A 15,955-nucleotide genomic window follows, 5' to 3' on the forward strand; every position below is an offset into this window, starting at 1 on the left:
GATGTTCTGTTGAGAGGTTGTTCCTTTTTTCCCTTCCAAATTAGTAATTGAGATGCATGTTTGCCTGATTGACATGAACTTTGCACCAATCTTGCTGCTATGCTTTTTTCACCTTTAGTTCAAACTGTCAGCATGCAGCACTCTGTGCCATTAATTATATGTGTCCCTTAACTTTTCAGCTTGGTCGACTCTACAGATTTATTGAACAGAAGGGGGAGTTACAAGACCTAACCCCGATGTTAAATACACTGTTAAAACAAAAGACTGGGATCTCCTCACTGGTGAAACTTGGCATAAAAGAACTAGAGGAAACAATGAGTCTGTTAAAGGAACTTGGCATTAAATTTCAGGTTTGTAGGGTATCAGTCAAAGTGGATTATATACTGTTAGATTCATGTTCCTTGTGAGTTGGATCACTTTCTTCATTAAATGTCATAAAGAAACATGAACAATTGCTAATGGTGTTAAGTGTGAAATGAGTAATGTTTTGCAGTATGTTAATACTGAGGTCTTTTGGGCTGCTGCTTTGGGAGGTCTGGACTTAAGCAGCTTGTTCAGATCAAAAATATACAAGATCATTATGGCACCTTAAAAAATAACAAAACAGAATGTTATTCCAGCATAATCTTTTGTGGACTAGATCCCATTTCTTCAGATGTGTATGTAGATCCTCATTGTGCAGTCACTATATATAGGGGATATGAAAAAACGCCAAACAAGCAGGGTCAAAGAGCCATGAAATGCAAGAAGGGTGAAATGTAGTCATGTAAAATTCAGATCATATTGAGAAAAATTGAGAGACCATTCCATAGTTATTGTAAGCTAGTGAACCCTTGTAATATGTGGGGAGCCCTTGGTTTTGCTCACAGTTAGCACCCTGCAATGAGTGAGAAGTTCCTTTCAAGTCTTTGTGCAAGCTGGACGGGGAGGGGAGGGGCTTAACTCAGTTCTGGAGCGTGGCTTTTATTCTGCCTTGTGACTAAGCTTAAATGTTTAGGGAATCTGCCTCACCAAAAGAGGCTTATTTTGAAAGGTCATGATAGCATGTTTTAGTGTATTGATGACCACAAAATACAAACAAAATTTGTGTCGAAAATGAACACTTTAATATAATATTTTTAAACTCTCAAATTCTATTTTTTCAAACTTTTTTATGGTTGGCAATTTTGGATGCTTGTCCCATTTCTCTCTATATAAACTGCATGGGGGGTTGGGAGGGTTGCTGTTTATTACAGCTTGTGGCTAACAGAATAAAATATTTTACCTTACAGGTGTCTATAAACTTGGGGCTGGTTTATAAAATGCAACTGCACAATGGCATTATATTCCAGTTTATTGCATATATTAAACGCAGGCAAAGGATAGTTACTGAGATTCTTGCTGCTGGAGGTAGATACGATCATCTGGTGAGTGTTTTAATTTATAGCTTTTGAAACAGTAAAAGGGTGTGATCATTAATACTTCTGTGCAGTAACTTGGCTTCTTGTTGCTTTAGATTCCACAGTTCAGAGGACTGCAAGCAGTTGGCCTGGTTCCTTTAGCAGTTGGAGTGAGCATAGCAATAGATAAAATAACTTCTGCAGTTTTGAATATGGAAGAACCTGTACGTTTGTGTTTCTACTTTATGTTTTTAAGGAATTTCACATAGTCAAGAACAGTACAGATTAGTGGGAGTACACTCTAAATTACATGTAACTTGGGATTTTGTGGTGCTTGTTTTCATCATTGTGATAGTTCTAAATTGGGGGGGGGAGTGAATCCAAACCACTCATACACCTACCAGAGCAGGAGAGTACTTCTAGCACTTGAAAGGGGTGGTGGTGAATTTTTCCAGTTTCCCCTTCTCACTGCAGTTTCCTGCACTGTATCCCCACACGATTCACAATGGTCTCTCAATTCTCAGGATCGGGTATTCAGGAATGATCAAGTAGGCAAAGGTTGCAAAGATCTATTCTTTATATCTATAGATCTGGCAAAGATCTGTTCTATTTGCATGTAGGTAAAGGTGGCAAAGATCTACTCTATAAGTGGACTTCTGCTCATGTTTTCTGGTTCCAAGCAATATAGTCTTCAGACTGCATAAAACAGAAATCTGTAGAAAATGACTCAGGAAATGCGCTGCACTTTTGCATCATACAAATCTGAGTTGCCTCCTCTGAATTGGAGTTCTGGATCTTTATTTTCCCTTGAACTGATCCTTCTACGCAAACCTTTCATGCAGCATGAAGTGTTTTTGTCATTGTATTCAATCCTTGCAGTGATATGAACAGTGTTGAGAAAGGAAGTATGCCTTATTCCTACTAGAGTAAGACTGATTATTCTGGGTTTAAATAAGTTCAGTTTCAGTTGAGTGTTCTTCCTAGAATCAATATATTCTTCCTGATACATTTCTTCCCCTTTTTTTTTTGACAGATTACAGTGAGTTCCTGTGAATTATTAGTTGTCAGTATTGGCCAGATGGCAAAGGCAAGAGCCGTCAATATTGTCCAGAAGCTCTGGGCTTCAGGAATTGCTGCTGAAATAATGTATGATGGGTCACAGGTAACTCTTATATTCAGTTGTATATTGGTCTTGAGCCCAGGAGCCAGGTTAAGAACTAAAGACAGGCCCAGGTCTTGCAGTTTGACTGGGTAAAGCAGCCCATTTCAGGCAGCAGCTTTTTCGGGGTGGGGTACTAGTTTAAAGAGCAGCAGCTCCTTAATTATTCTGTAAAAGGTAAAGGTAAAGGTTTCCCTTGCTTGAAAGCTAGTCGATTCCAACTCTAGGGGGCGATGCTCATCTCCAAGCTGAAGAGCCAGCACTGTCCATAGACGCTTCCGCAGTCATGTGGCCAGCATGACTAAACACCAAGGTGCACAGAAAACTGTTACCTTCCCATCGAAGTGGTACCTATTTATCTACTTGCAATTTCTTGCTTTCAAACTGCTAGGTTGGCAGGAGCGCTGGGACCAGAGACGGGAGCTCACTCCGTCATGCGGCACTCGGGTCTCAAACTGCTGAACTACAGACCTTCTGGTCTGCAGCTTCAGCATCTTAACCTCTGGATGTGCCACTTGGATTTTCTGTCTCAGGCTGCTTCTGAATTTTTCCCATAAAATCATCTCAATACACTGCCCACTAGTCAGCCAGCTACTGAAAACAGTGACATTTTAGAAACCATGTCATTCAGCTTTCTTTTTGAAACCTCACTGCCATTCTGTAGCACACAGGAAAGGAGAAACTATGGATTGGATCCCAGGACTCACTTCTGCTAATTGAAGAGCCTTGCTAGATTTCAGAGACAATAGGGTTGGCAGCAGTGCAGCCATACCTTGAGGACAGAAACAATTGATAATGCTTGCTACTATAACAGGGCAGTACACTTAAATAAGTTAGGGACTCATGAGGATTCAGCAGAGGAGGGGAGCTGTTGCCTTCCCATCAGCCTTCCCCACACTGCCCCCCCCTTTCAGCTCCCCCCCATTCAAGTTCCAGTCACTACTTCTCCCTTGGTAGAACCTGCTTCCCCCATCCTTCTCCAGTTGCTTCCCACCCCTCCCCTGCTCCCTGCGTCATCTCGGGAAAAAGCTCTAAATCCTTTTTCACATTTCCTAGCACCATCTACATGAGGTATGGTCCATGTGGCAATGTTTCTGGGTGTCTTGAAAGAACTTGCAGAAGGAGTGGGATATCTGCATTTATACAAACACCACCATTATTTGTTCTTGGATTTCTCCCTCACTTTTTTAACTTTCAGATATTTTGTGTGTGCAAATCTAGTAGTGCTCCTGGGTTGTAGAAATTTCTGAGCACTGGGTAGCCCTGCAGTGCAGATCTTTTGATCCATGTGTTGCTCTTAAATTATATCTAGACTAGGAAATAAGGCTCGTTGTGGAAAGAAATGAAATGAGCTCTAGAAAGTGTAAGGAAGTAAGAAAAAAGTAAGGCCGTATAGAGGCACGTGAGGACTTCCTGTAGTAATCTGCCTGGGCTGCCAACCACTCGTGTCATGTCGTTCCTCTGCCGGGGCAGCCCCATCGTCCGCATCCCTGCAGTCTCCACCGTCAGCACTACCACCGTGCCGTCCCCACCAGCAGGAGCCCCGTCGCCACCACCCCCTCCGCCTCCCTTTCTTCCCCATGACCGGCGCTTGCATGGAGTGGGTGGTGCGGTGGGCGGCCGTCCCGTCCTCCACCTGGGTGGTTCTCGGCCTGCTCCGACCGTGGGCGCACAGCTTTTCCACAGTCCTCCTCCCCCAGCCCACCTCTCAGCCATTGTAAAGAGCATGAGGCAGGCAAAGGAGGCGGCGCGTGAGGTGGAGGCAGATCAAGCGGGCATCACCGGGAGGAGAGGTGAGCCGCCGGGGTGGCATGAGGGGGGAACACTGGGTCTGTGTTCCATTCATAGGGGTGCATGAGGGATGGGGGGGCACCGGGAGAGGAGTGAAGCGAGGGCTCCCCTCCCCACTCCCAATGCGGCGCGTGAGCCAGAGGGAAGGAGGCCCCGGCCATCCCCAGCCCCACAGAGTCCCATCTGCCTCTTCCAGCGGCTCCCAACATACTGAGCGCAAGACGCCAGACACTGGCTCTGTGGGCGGGACTCCAGCGATGCAGCCATTGGCACACCAGCTGAATGACAAGTCCCGGAGCCAAAGGCTGTGGGAGTGTGGCCAAGTGGGACACAAACTCTTTTATATATAAGGAGAGAGACTTCCTTTTGCTGCCTATGCAAAAGCCATGCTTTGAAGTTTGAAAAGATGTGATGCCTCCTGCATGAGTACTGCTCTAACCTAAGAGAAAATACAGATTTCCATATTGGAATATATAGATGGCTTTCCAGTCCCTTTTAGGAAGAGAAAAGGTTCAGTTGTGCAATACAAACTTTTCTATTCTGATTTGTTTCTGTAATTTTTCTTCAGTCCCAAGAAGAATTACAAGAATATTGCCGATGTTCTGGGATTACTTATTTAGCTATTATCTCTGAAAAAGAAGGAAACCATGTAAAGGTAAAATTTGGGGGCTGCTTCAATTTGTATTCCACTTAATTTCCCTTTGTGTGTGCGCACTCTCAGCTGCCTCAGTGCTCTTTCCTACCCTAGTTAAAATTTGAGATTTTTTAAAGGCCTGGAGAACAGCCAGACTGCCTTCCATTGCCTTGCTGGTTTCTGAATCTGTGGGGCTTTTTTCATGCTTTTGTGGGTTGGGCTTTCTTCTGTGTTGGACTATTCATCATCCCTATGTTTTTAAAAAGTAGCAGCTGACTCCTCTCTCTCCCTCTTGTTAATTACAAGCACAGAAGAAATCATAGGTTTGGATCCCACAGAGAATTTCTGGGCGGGGGAGGGCTATTTTTACTAATTCCTCCTTCCTCCTGCAGACCTTTGAACCTCCCCAATGCTGTTTCTGAGGATCCCCTTTCTCCCAGGACCAGTATTTGGGAGACATTTTGGCCTGCAATGGAAGGGGCAAGGCAGGGAAGTTGCAATTCATGGGTAAAGATTCCTTTCATCTGCAGCTACAAGTCATACTTTTGTCATTGGAAAAAAGTTTAGGGAGTTAGAATTCCAGTGGGGGAATATTTTGATCACGGAGAAAAGCTCTTCAAGATAAGGAGTCACTAGTTGGTTCTCAGAAACCCAAAACTGGGCTTTCATCTATTGCAATGATACTACCAGTGCACCTGACAGGTTACCTTGAAAAAGGGAACAATATCTTCTTTGTGATATATATAATATATAAGATTTACAAACAGAAGGATCTTCAAATATTAATTGCTATGTTTTGTAGGTGAAATCGTTTGAAAAGGAAAGGCAGATAGAGAAAAGGATTTTGGAGACTGATCTAGTAGACCATCTGGCCCAGAAACTGAGAACTAAAGTCTGTGATGAAAGAAGTAACAGGTAGCTGTTATGCATTACTGGGGAGGGGGGAGGGGTTGAATACTTACATTTTGTTGGAAACAAAAAGGACAGTAGTTGGAAATGTGTAGTGTATAATGGAAATGTATAATACCAGGCATAACTCTCCCTGCCTGTTCGACATGCCGTGCAGCTCTTTGTATAGGCAAAGTTACAGGTGGATTGTGCCAAGAGATTGGTTCAATAACTACAGATTTTACAATAAGTGTAAATACCAAACATTGTATGCTGATATAGCCGCTTAACAACTCTTGATGATACCTAAACTATTAATACATACTTTGCATAGATAGACAGGGTCTCTATTATAGCTACAGCCTAATTTCATTCTGCCATGATATCAGGCACTTGAAAGGCTTTGGAATGTTTTGATTCCTGTCCTGTTTTTATCAAATGCTGAAGAACAGAGTGCAATATTTTGTAACCTTTAGAATGACTGGTTTACTTGATTTTTTATTTTAGAGAAACCTCAGATAATTTGGCAGTACAGAATCCAAAGGGATCATTCTCTAATACTTCTGGTATGTAAATCATAGGTATTATAACAGATAATAATACAACACTGGACTACAGAGCTTCTAACTGTAAAAGACATAATTTTTAAACTGCATACTAAAAATACTTTTCAGTTTATACATTTTTAAATGGAAAATTTTAGTAAAACTTCCTGTTTTCTATATATGTCTTTAGCTTTACAAGAAACCAGCAATAGTTTTCGGTAGTCGCATAGTGCAACAGTTGTTTTATATTACTGTACTTGTGTATGTGTGTGTACCAAAGGGGAAAAAAATTAATGCTACCTTTTTGGGCCTTAGGTGTGTTTGAACCACATGGAACTGCAGTGATACCAAACGTCTGTATTGTTGCATCAGAGAAGTTGTCTGCAAGTGCCAGGCGGCGTTGTGAAATTCAGGTATTGCAGACGTAGCCTCCCTCTGTCTCTATTGCTATTTACTTCTGATTCTGCACCCTCACCAAACACAGCTCATGTGTGCCAGAGGAGAAAGACCAGTGGGATAAACCTGCAGTAACTGCAGTGACTTTCAGTGAGTGCTCAGCATTTTATTTAGGATTGCATTATAAACATTAGACTGAGGCAGAGTTTCTTAGATTTCCTCCATTTCCACTAATTCCTCAATGCCACCTTCCCTTCCAGCACACAGTTCTTCTGTAGAGCTCTCTGTTTCATGATTTGGATCTTCACTATTGTCTAGAAATAATAGTACAGGCAAAACCAATAAGGGGCATTTAATGGAAAATGCCTAATGCATTTCAGTGCTCTGCTGCAATGAAATTTGTACAAGAGTAAAAGAGACATACTCTCTTTTTTGGCAAAACAAACAGGAAAGTTGTGGATTGGAGACACAACTCCTTTATGGCTTGGCAAGATCATATGAAGCTACCTCATGCTAAGTCCACGTATTCATCCACCCTCAGTCTTCTCTACTCTGCCCAGGATCTCTCACAGAAAAGTATTTCTCAACAGCTGCTGCCTGAGATACTTTTACTGGCGATTCCAAGGATTCAATCAGAGGCCTTCTGTATGCAAAGCAGATGCTGTACATCTGAATGAAAGCCTCTTTGACTGTAATACATGTATGTTTAACCTTTGAACTAATTCCCCCATAGAACAGCACTAACACACATTGGGTGTTCTCTATTAAACAATATTTGTAACTTATTTCTTTCATATAATAGTATTTGAGGGGGGTTTGATGTGGCCTTCCTTGTTAGCAATCATATAATTTTTATATCGTACAAGAATAGAATTAACAAAACATAAATCCGTCACAAAAGGTTAGCCATGCAAATGTATGTGTAAAAAAATATTTACAGCGCTATTTATCATGTACTATGGATTGTGGGAAAGTCCCTTCTGTATATTGTGTGAAACAGCTCATTGAAAGTGTGACCTGAGAGCAGCATAACTTTTAATAAGAGTACTTAATTGAAAAGTAACTTCCAGTTTACATATGCTAATTTCTTTATGAAACCAAATGTGATTTTCAGGTACAAACCAGACTCCAGACCTGCATTGCTACTCTGCAGCAGAAGACAAGTGAAGTTGAAATTTTAGCAGTAAGTCACTTAGTTCTAAAGACTCTTGTCTTCACGAGTTTAAACAATGTTGAGATACAAAACTGACAAGCAGGCCTCAGGGATGGTACTGCAGGTGGTATCTGTACTCCTGACACTGCAAGAGGGTATAATGATTGAGTTTTCCAGTTAGGTTTATGGTAGCTGGCCTAGTAAGTATTAAGCAGAACATGAAGGAGGGCATGAACTTCACTTAGGAGTCTAATGTGTCCTGTTTTCAGATGTTCTGAGTAGCACCATTTCAGAGTACCAAATTTTTAAAAAGATTCACTTAAGGTACAGCTAGAACTTGCCTCTCAAGCATACCCCAAATTTCAGCTATCATAATTTATTTATTTTTTATTTTTTATTTTTTTGCAGGTAGATCTGCCAAAAGAAACTATAAGACACTTCTTATCCTTAGAGGTAAAACAATGAATTTCTAAGTCTAGTCTTTTAATTATCTGTCTTCAGGTTCTCTACTGTAACAATTCCAAATTGAAAATACCAATGACCAAGCTGATCTTCTCAACCCTTAAAGTAGAAGTATCTGCCATGGTCTCATATTTTACCTCTAAAATAAAATAGTTGCTTTAATAGATTTCCCCCCTTTTTAGTGTGATGCAGATGAACAAACATTTTATATGACGGTGAAAGAACTGATATCACGATTGCCAAAGCAAAAATATTTAGAATCTGTTTGTGATGAAATCTACAATATTAAAATCAGAAAGAGGTAAGAACTTGTATGAATAATAAATGATAATCTCCTGTTTAACATAAGTAGTCTGATGCTTTCAGGAAGAGCACTCAGTAACAAAATCTGTAGAAACTATCATTTGAATGTAGATATGCAGTTCTAATGGTCCTATGTCACCAGTAAATCAGAATCTAGGGTCTGACTATACAGCCATGTATCCATTGCTCATTAGTCCTCACCAATTCAAGGGGTGCCACTAGGTTACCATTTGGAACACAGTTCAGAGCTGGCATTTATGGCAAACTCTACAATCACTAGAAACATGATTACCTTTCACCTCACTACTGACTTTGGTAAGGCTATTGTAATGTACTCTACATGGGTCTGCACTTGGAAGTCAACTCTGAAACTCTAGTACGTATAGGAAGGCAGAGTATGCATCTCACAGCCATTCTGCAGTCACTCTATTGGTTACTGATCGAATACCAGGTTCAGTTCAAGGTGCTGAGGTAAAAAGCCCTTCGTGGCCTTGGACCCACAAACCATATCCTACTATGCTCAGATATCCAAAGTTCATGTCACAAAGTGAAGTCCTGCTGAGGGTGCTGCCTTGCAAATGTGTAAGACTGACAGCTGCCTGTACGAGTACTTTCTGTTGTGTCTCACCTTATGTAATGGCCTGCCTGAGATCAGAAAGGCTCCCAACCATTTTGCAGAATGTCCAAACCAGAAATGTTCAGAAGGGCATTTTATAAAATGGGTTAAGTGCAGGATAATGGAACAACTCAGGAGTATGCTTTTATAATGTTTATTGTATAGATCACCTGGGGGGGGCAGGTTACTGATTTTTACTTCTAAATTTGTAACCCACTTTTTGCCATAAGGCTTAGTTTTTTGTTTGCATTGTTTTCTAAATCTGTAATCCTATTGTACTATTTAATGAGATGGTCTTATTGAATATTTAAAATATGTTGTAATTTACTTTGAGTATCAGTGAGAAAGGGAGAGGTTTATAAGTGAAGCAAATAAATGTCATTCATTCACAAGTGCTGCATGTAGACTATTTACCTATTATCAGCTAAAGGAATGCAGAGTTGGTGAAATATGTGCAAACTTAAGTTCCCTTGTAATCAGGTTTTCTAAATGCTTAAAGTAACTATTATTTTTTTGTTCTCTCTCATTTATCCTTTCCAGAGTGCCTCTTCTTGTCCTGTACAGTTACAGAGATGACTACTACAAAATTCTGTTTTAGTCACAAGTGTTATATCAGTAGGATCAGAGGCAGTATTATAACATGGAACCAAATACATCTTACGTTACTGTGAAGAACTATTTGCACAACATTATTATGGGACAATTATGGCCTTTTGAGTACTCAGCTTATCTTTTTCCTTATGTATTATCTGAAACTGTAAATCTTTCTCGTATATGTATTGTACAGAAGCCATTTTTATAAAGTGCTGTTTTGACGCCTGGGCGTGCTGCTTGTTCTTGGTCTAAACTGAAGCCATCTTGCGAATCTAGTAGGACTACTGGGAGCCAGGGGCACTAAAATAGTTTTCAAAGTTCCTGAATGCCAATTGGTTAGTAGAATTGAAGATTCACAAAAAGTAATGTCATTATTTTCAGTTAGGCTGAGCCCTAAATATACAAATTGGTTTCCAGCAGCTCTTCCATCTCTCTGCAACCAGACCTAATGCTGTAAAGGGTCTCAAGTTGTTGGAGGAAGATATCATACCATTCAGTATAAGAGTATTTACAAGTATTTATTTTTGAACCATTTCTCAAAAGAATAGTTACCCAACCACAGCCCCTCTGCCAGAAAACAGTACAAATACAAAACTAATCAGTAGTTAATAAATGGCTCTGGTGCATATATATGTGTGTGGGGGGGGGTATTTTTTGCCTACCACAACCCAGACTCTCTGCTTTCAGGTTTTTAGTACAATGCTTAGATTCCAGTTAGCAGGTGGGGTGGTGATATGAAGAGTAAACATTAATTACGAGGATTTGGGTCCACTGGAGAAATACTTGCTCCATCATTGCATTGCTTTGCTTTTCTTATTTTTGCTTTTCTTGTCTTTCTTCTTTAAGCCATCCATGTTAGCTCTGAGCAAATTGGAATAGGCCTGCAACCGAAGATAAACACTTAACACAAACGCCACTGTTACATGAAGGTTCTTGAGCAGTTTCATTTCTAATATGCTAGTATGCTTAAATGGGACCACCATTTGTAGAAAGTACTATGAGGTACAGTAATGGGCACAAATACATTTTTAGTTGGAAAACCCTTTGAAGTACCACTGTGCTTTTTGATGGCAGTACATAAGATTTTTAGGAATATTTATGGACCCATATCACACTTCTCAGGCGCACAAACCAAAAGCACCACACAGAGGCAGCCACTCAGAAAATGATGGTATTCCTGAGGTACCCTCTCCCCTATCTTGGTAAAACCTAGTTATAACCTTGTCCTCCCTAAATACCAAAGAGAAGGACAGATTTAACATAAGAAGAAAAGGGTTTATTTTTCTGGGAAGGGAGGCTAGTTGCAGACATTCACAACCAACTACATAGGCACACAAACAACACTTCCTTGACAGACTAATACCGGGAGGTATTCAACCCACAGACCTCCCCCTGCTCCATAACTTTCCCCATTATCACAAAGACTGTCTGTGAGCTTTAAACCAGTGAGTGCCATTCCATGTCACCACACTAACTGAGTCCACCTCCACCTAAAGCAGCTGTAGATAAGAGTCAATCCCTAACCTGGCTAAACGACTCTCAAGTGACACTTAAAACTCGCTTTTTCTTTCACCCTCTCTCCCTCCAAGGGTCCTGATGGTCTGTTTTATCTCCGTCAACCACACCAATAGCCTAAGATGGGACTTGCCTCTGTCCATCACAGTGGCACAGTCCATTAGAAAGCTTACTTTTAAAAATTAATTCATAAAGGTAATATCAGGTATAAACTTACCATTTGGAATTTGTTTACTTCCTTTGAGCTCACCTATAAGGAATCATTCAAAATGTTAAAGAACCTTACTGTGAAATTAAGTGCCTGTTTTGTTTACACATTCACCAAGACCTATTAATCCCCACCAATTGCTACTTTCAGCTGAATTTACTGGGTTAGAATCTCCAGAACTCTCTTTACTAATAGCACCATTCTGCTGCCACAAGACAGCCCTTGAACAAGAAGTTCCATAGGATCCACCCCTTAATGTCTAATGTAGGACACTAATCCAGCTCAATGAACTGAGAAAGACTCTCTTAAAGCATCTTTAGATTTAGCATGCAATTTGGAAAATTTATGGACTTGGGAGCAATAACTATGGAGATGTCCTTATGATAGCCCCTTATCCACTCTATAGGATGCCTCTCTTTTTGATCACTTACATTTGGATTCTACTGAATGAAACCAAGGGCTGCTTACCACTGTACTTATCTTTTTCTTCCCATCTGTTGCTCTGAGAAGACATTTATTATCTACAGGCTCAAAACCCTCCACATGGCCCTTTCGTGGGATGGGTCTTGTCCTACCATCATCTGTATTAAAACAAAATAATGCAAAATACAAGCTAGCAGAGACTGTTTTTTAAGGTCCAAGAATGGCAAGAAAAAGCTGAACTGTAGGTCTGCACTTCTACAACTTTTGAGTTTTACACTGTATTAGAGATTCTCTCAAAAATTCTGAATTGGAGGAATGAGAGCTAGTTTAGAATTTTACACTGTAATGTGTACAGCTGAAATAGTTAAAGGTGGCTTTTTCTGCCAGCGTGTCATTACAGAAACAAACCTGGGGAATCCTCAGGGATGCACTATCCACCTACTCCTTTTCTGAGACTCCAAAATTATTTCTGTGCTTACATTTGAACTGCAAACTATCAAACCACAATTGGGTTTAGAGAAAAAAACCAGAGTTTGTTGTTCAGACATAAACAACAGCTTGCTCTAGAAGAGATTAAGGTAGACCTGAGGGAGGGATCACATGAACCTGCAGATCCCCCAAGCTTGCTCTGAAACAATGTTTGTCATTACATGTAAATCATGGCGATGCATGGCTATTCACTAAATGCTGAATATCATCTCATATCCCGATCCTGCAAATGCAGCCTTAAATATCTGGTTCAGAAACAAATATCTTTCCACATAATAGAAGAAAATGAAGCAAAAATGTACACACTTCCATCTAAAAAGCTCATGTGCCCCAGTTACAATTCAAGCGCACAGCAAATAACATACAGCTTATCCTGTCCTATTTTGCCTACAATAGTGAGAATGAGACAAAAGCTTTTAAGCCTGGGCCTAAAACCCACTCTTTCAAGGGTTTCATTAAACTCCTGAACATTTTTGGCACTTCTTACCCAAAGTCTGTTTATACCCATGTATCTTTTCTGAAGCGGCCTAAAATTTTATTTGGCCTTCTTGAGAGCAAAGCAAAGCTAACAGATGATAAAAGCACATCAGCTGGAAGCAAGAAAAACCCTTATGATGCTCTTGCAGCCCAGCTTACAAATACACCATCCACTGCCCTCACTGGTTAAACTAGCCGTAATTCTTGTTATTTTTAGAAAACACCAGTATTGAATGCCTCACGGTTTCTCTCACTTAGGAACGAAGATAAAATGTAAGGCAAACATACTGACAAATGTAATATTCCCAGCAACGATAGTAGTAAATACAATACTCACATTTCTTTAACGTTATATAAACACTGCCTGTAGTCCTGCATTTCTGAAAAAGCCTTGTTAGCTCTGTCAAGAACTACAATTTAAAAAAAATTTAAGAATTGTCAAAAGAAAAAAACTTAAGTTTTAAACAGTTCTTGTTCAACTTCTGTTAACAGTGTAGTCTGGTTTCAGGACAACCTATAACAATGATTTCTCTTTTACAACCTTAACCTGCTCAAAACATTTAAATACACACCCGAACAAAGTCAAATAACTTTAAGCACTGCCATCTTGGGACATCTTAACAATGGACAGATTTAAACCTGATGACTGTCAGTGGTACCACTGTTTGATGCCATCTTACATTTAGACTCCATAGGAGGGGCACACAAACTAGGAAACCTTTATGCCAATTAAAAGTTGTCAGCAAATTTAAAATTTCTCCAAAGTGTTTAGCAACTTAAAGTAAGATGTTAACTTAGTATCTGAGAGTCAAAAATTGGGAGAAGGTAAAGGGGATTTTTGCAGAATTTGAATTCACTTCAGCATTTTCAATGATCCTGTTTTCATTTCCCTCTCTATAGCACATGCAAGTCTGCTGCACAAAGAACAGGATCTAATGTGTGATAAGCCTAAATCCTGGATTTTGTCGAATAAAAAGATGAAAGCGCTTCTGAGCAGCAGCAGAGAGTATTTTTCTCATCCCCATAACTAGGGTTACTAGCTATGCTCTTTTTTGTTGTGTGTCCTTTTGGATTCTTTTAAAAAAAACTGATGAAAATGACTTCTTTTTGGATTGGAGGGTTAGGAATATTCCTAGTTAGTAGTAATTATCACATCTTAAATAGTAGGGGTATTTAAAATGAGATTTGTCATAGTGATCAGTCAACTGTTTGAAGTAGTCCGTCAAGAAATATGTCCTTTTTTTTGCTTTTCAAAATATGGTAACTACCAGAACTTAATTGAGAAAAGGCTTCCAGAGCACTGAATGGTGTGATTCAACATCAGCCTCTCTTTCCTCAAAACCAGGCACAAGGAGGAGTCCCTTCCTCGGGTTTCCAAGTCAGATTTCAAGAGAAGGTGACAGAGAGACCAGCGCTTGACGCGTTAAGACTAGGGAGCCCATTTTGTCAAGCGCCCCCTCCCACACACACACTTCGGCACGGAGGAGAGGCTACTATATTTAAAATAATTTCCTAGGGGTAGCCGTGTAAGCGTCCTGTGGCCAATTAAAACCAGAAGTTCCGTGGAATAAATGTTGTTAGTCTTCAAGGCGCCACCGGACTTCGGTTTTATTTTGCTGCTCTTCGCAGCCTTGGAAGTGCGAAGCCACCGACCGTTACGCGAGTAGCTACCGGCCCAGCGCCGAGGCGGAGGGGGTCCCTGCCTGCCTCCCTGCCAGCCGGACATCTGCCCCCAAACGGACATGGGGAGGGAGGGAGGGGGGCCTGAGGAACCGGCGACGGTACCTGCTCACTCTCCAGCAGCACCATCGCGTCGTCTTCTCCTGGGTCCCTTCGACCAGTGTCCAGCAGCCACGAACACCAAGTCAGACTCCCCAGCAGCCACAACCGGCCCGGAAACGGAAGTCCTGTGAAGCAGGCTAGGCAGCTGACGGTGAGGGAACAGTATTCCGTTGGGTGACTCGTTGCTGCCCCCCGCAGGGCTCCAAGGGACACTGTAGCCCGTTCCGTGGCGCTGGTGGCAGTTCCGGCAGAAAAGAGTTTGGACACGTGAGCGCTCGCTCCCTTATACTGAATGAGACCGACAGACATCACAACTAGTTTTGTTGAGCCAGTTCTGGGTTTTATTTTGACCTGAGCAGGATAGTCCGGTCTCGTCAGACCTCAGAAGCTAAGCAGGTTCGGGCCTGGACTGGTTAGTACTAGGATGGGAGATTACCAAGCAGACGCAGGGTTGCGATGCAGAGGCAGGCAATGGGAAACCACCTCTGAAGGTCTGGTCCCTTCCCCCGCCTCACCGGCCCGCCAAACTTTCTCCTCCCCTTGGCGGCGTCGGCGAGGCTTTGCCGGCCCGCCAAGCTTTCCCCTTTCCCCCCTCAGCGGCTTTGTGGGCCCATTTTATCAGATGCATGGCTGGCAGATGCACACACATTGGGTATATGGGGAAACTGTAAATAGTGGGGACAAAAGGCAACTCTCTACAGACCTGGGATCAGTTCCCACCTGTGGCTGCAATATACAAGCAGTGGTTTAATCTGTGCTGGAAATAAGAAATACTTGTTGTTCAGTCGCACAGTCAAGTCCGACTCTTCGCGACCCCATGGACCACATCACGCCAGGCCCTCCTGTCTTCCGTCGTGCTCCGGAGTTTGCTTAATTTCATGTTCGTTGCCTCGATAACACTGTCTAACCATCTCATCCTTTGCCGTCCCCTTCTTCTTTGACCTTCAGTCTTTCCCAGCATCAGGGTCTTCTCCAGTGAGAGGCCAAAGTATTTGAGCTTCAGCTTCAGTATCTGGCCTTCCAGGGAACAGTCAGGGTTGATTTCTTTTAGGATTTACTGATTTGATCTCCTTGCAATCCAGGGGACTCTCAAGAGTCTTCTCCAGCACCATAATTCAAAAGAATCTATTCTTCGGCGCTC

At 41.6% G+C, this 15,955-nt stretch overlaps 2 protein-coding genes across 2 annotated transcripts in view; one reads left to right on the forward strand and one right to left on the reverse strand.

Annotated features, from left to right (window-relative positions):
• EIF2AK4 (eukaryotic translation initiation factor 2 alpha kinase 4) overlaps positions 1-10,408 on the forward strand; it is a 64,432-nt gene extending 54,024 nt beyond the window's left edge. Inside the window, 12 exon segments of the mRNA XM_015422190.1 lie at positions 180-350; positions 1,272-1,406; positions 1,496-1,603; positions 2,413-2,541; positions 4,898-4,984; positions 5,766-5,878; positions 6,359-6,417; positions 6,712-6,809; positions 7,907-7,975; positions 8,354-8,398; positions 8,590-8,708; positions 9,867-10,408. Of these exon segments, the coding sequence (XP_015277676.1) occupies positions 180-350; positions 1,272-1,406; positions 1,496-1,603; positions 2,413-2,541; positions 4,898-4,984; positions 5,766-5,878; positions 6,359-6,417; positions 6,712-6,809; positions 7,907-7,975; positions 8,354-8,398; positions 8,590-8,708; positions 9,867-9,924 (1,191 nt within the window). The 3' untranslated portion in view covers positions 9,925-10,408.
• An 11-nt stretch (positions 10,409-10,419) lies between these two features.
• SRP14 (signal recognition particle 14kDa) lies at positions 10,420-14,927 on the reverse strand. Its single transcript, XM_015422189.1, has 5 exons — positions 14,818-14,927; positions 13,370-13,442; positions 12,112-12,224; positions 11,653-11,685; positions 10,420-10,801 (listed from the first exon to the last, which is right to left on the reverse strand). Exons 1-5 carry the CDS (start codon positions 14,839-14,841, stop codon positions 10,712-10,714), a joined length of 333 nt encoding a protein of 110 aa, XP_015277675.1. The 5' UTR covers positions 14,842-14,927; the 3' UTR covers positions 10,420-10,711.
• Positions 14,928-15,955: the final 1,028 nt, after the last annotated feature.

This window comes from Gekko japonicus, unplaced genomic scaffold (assembly GCF_001447785.1).
Source record: "Gekko japonicus isolate JY-2015 unplaced genomic scaffold, Gekko_japonicus_V1.1 scaffold394, whole genome shotgun sequence".
Classification (NCBI taxonomy): Eukaryota; Metazoa; Chordata; class Lepidosauria; order Squamata; family Gekkonidae; genus Gekko; species Gekko japonicus.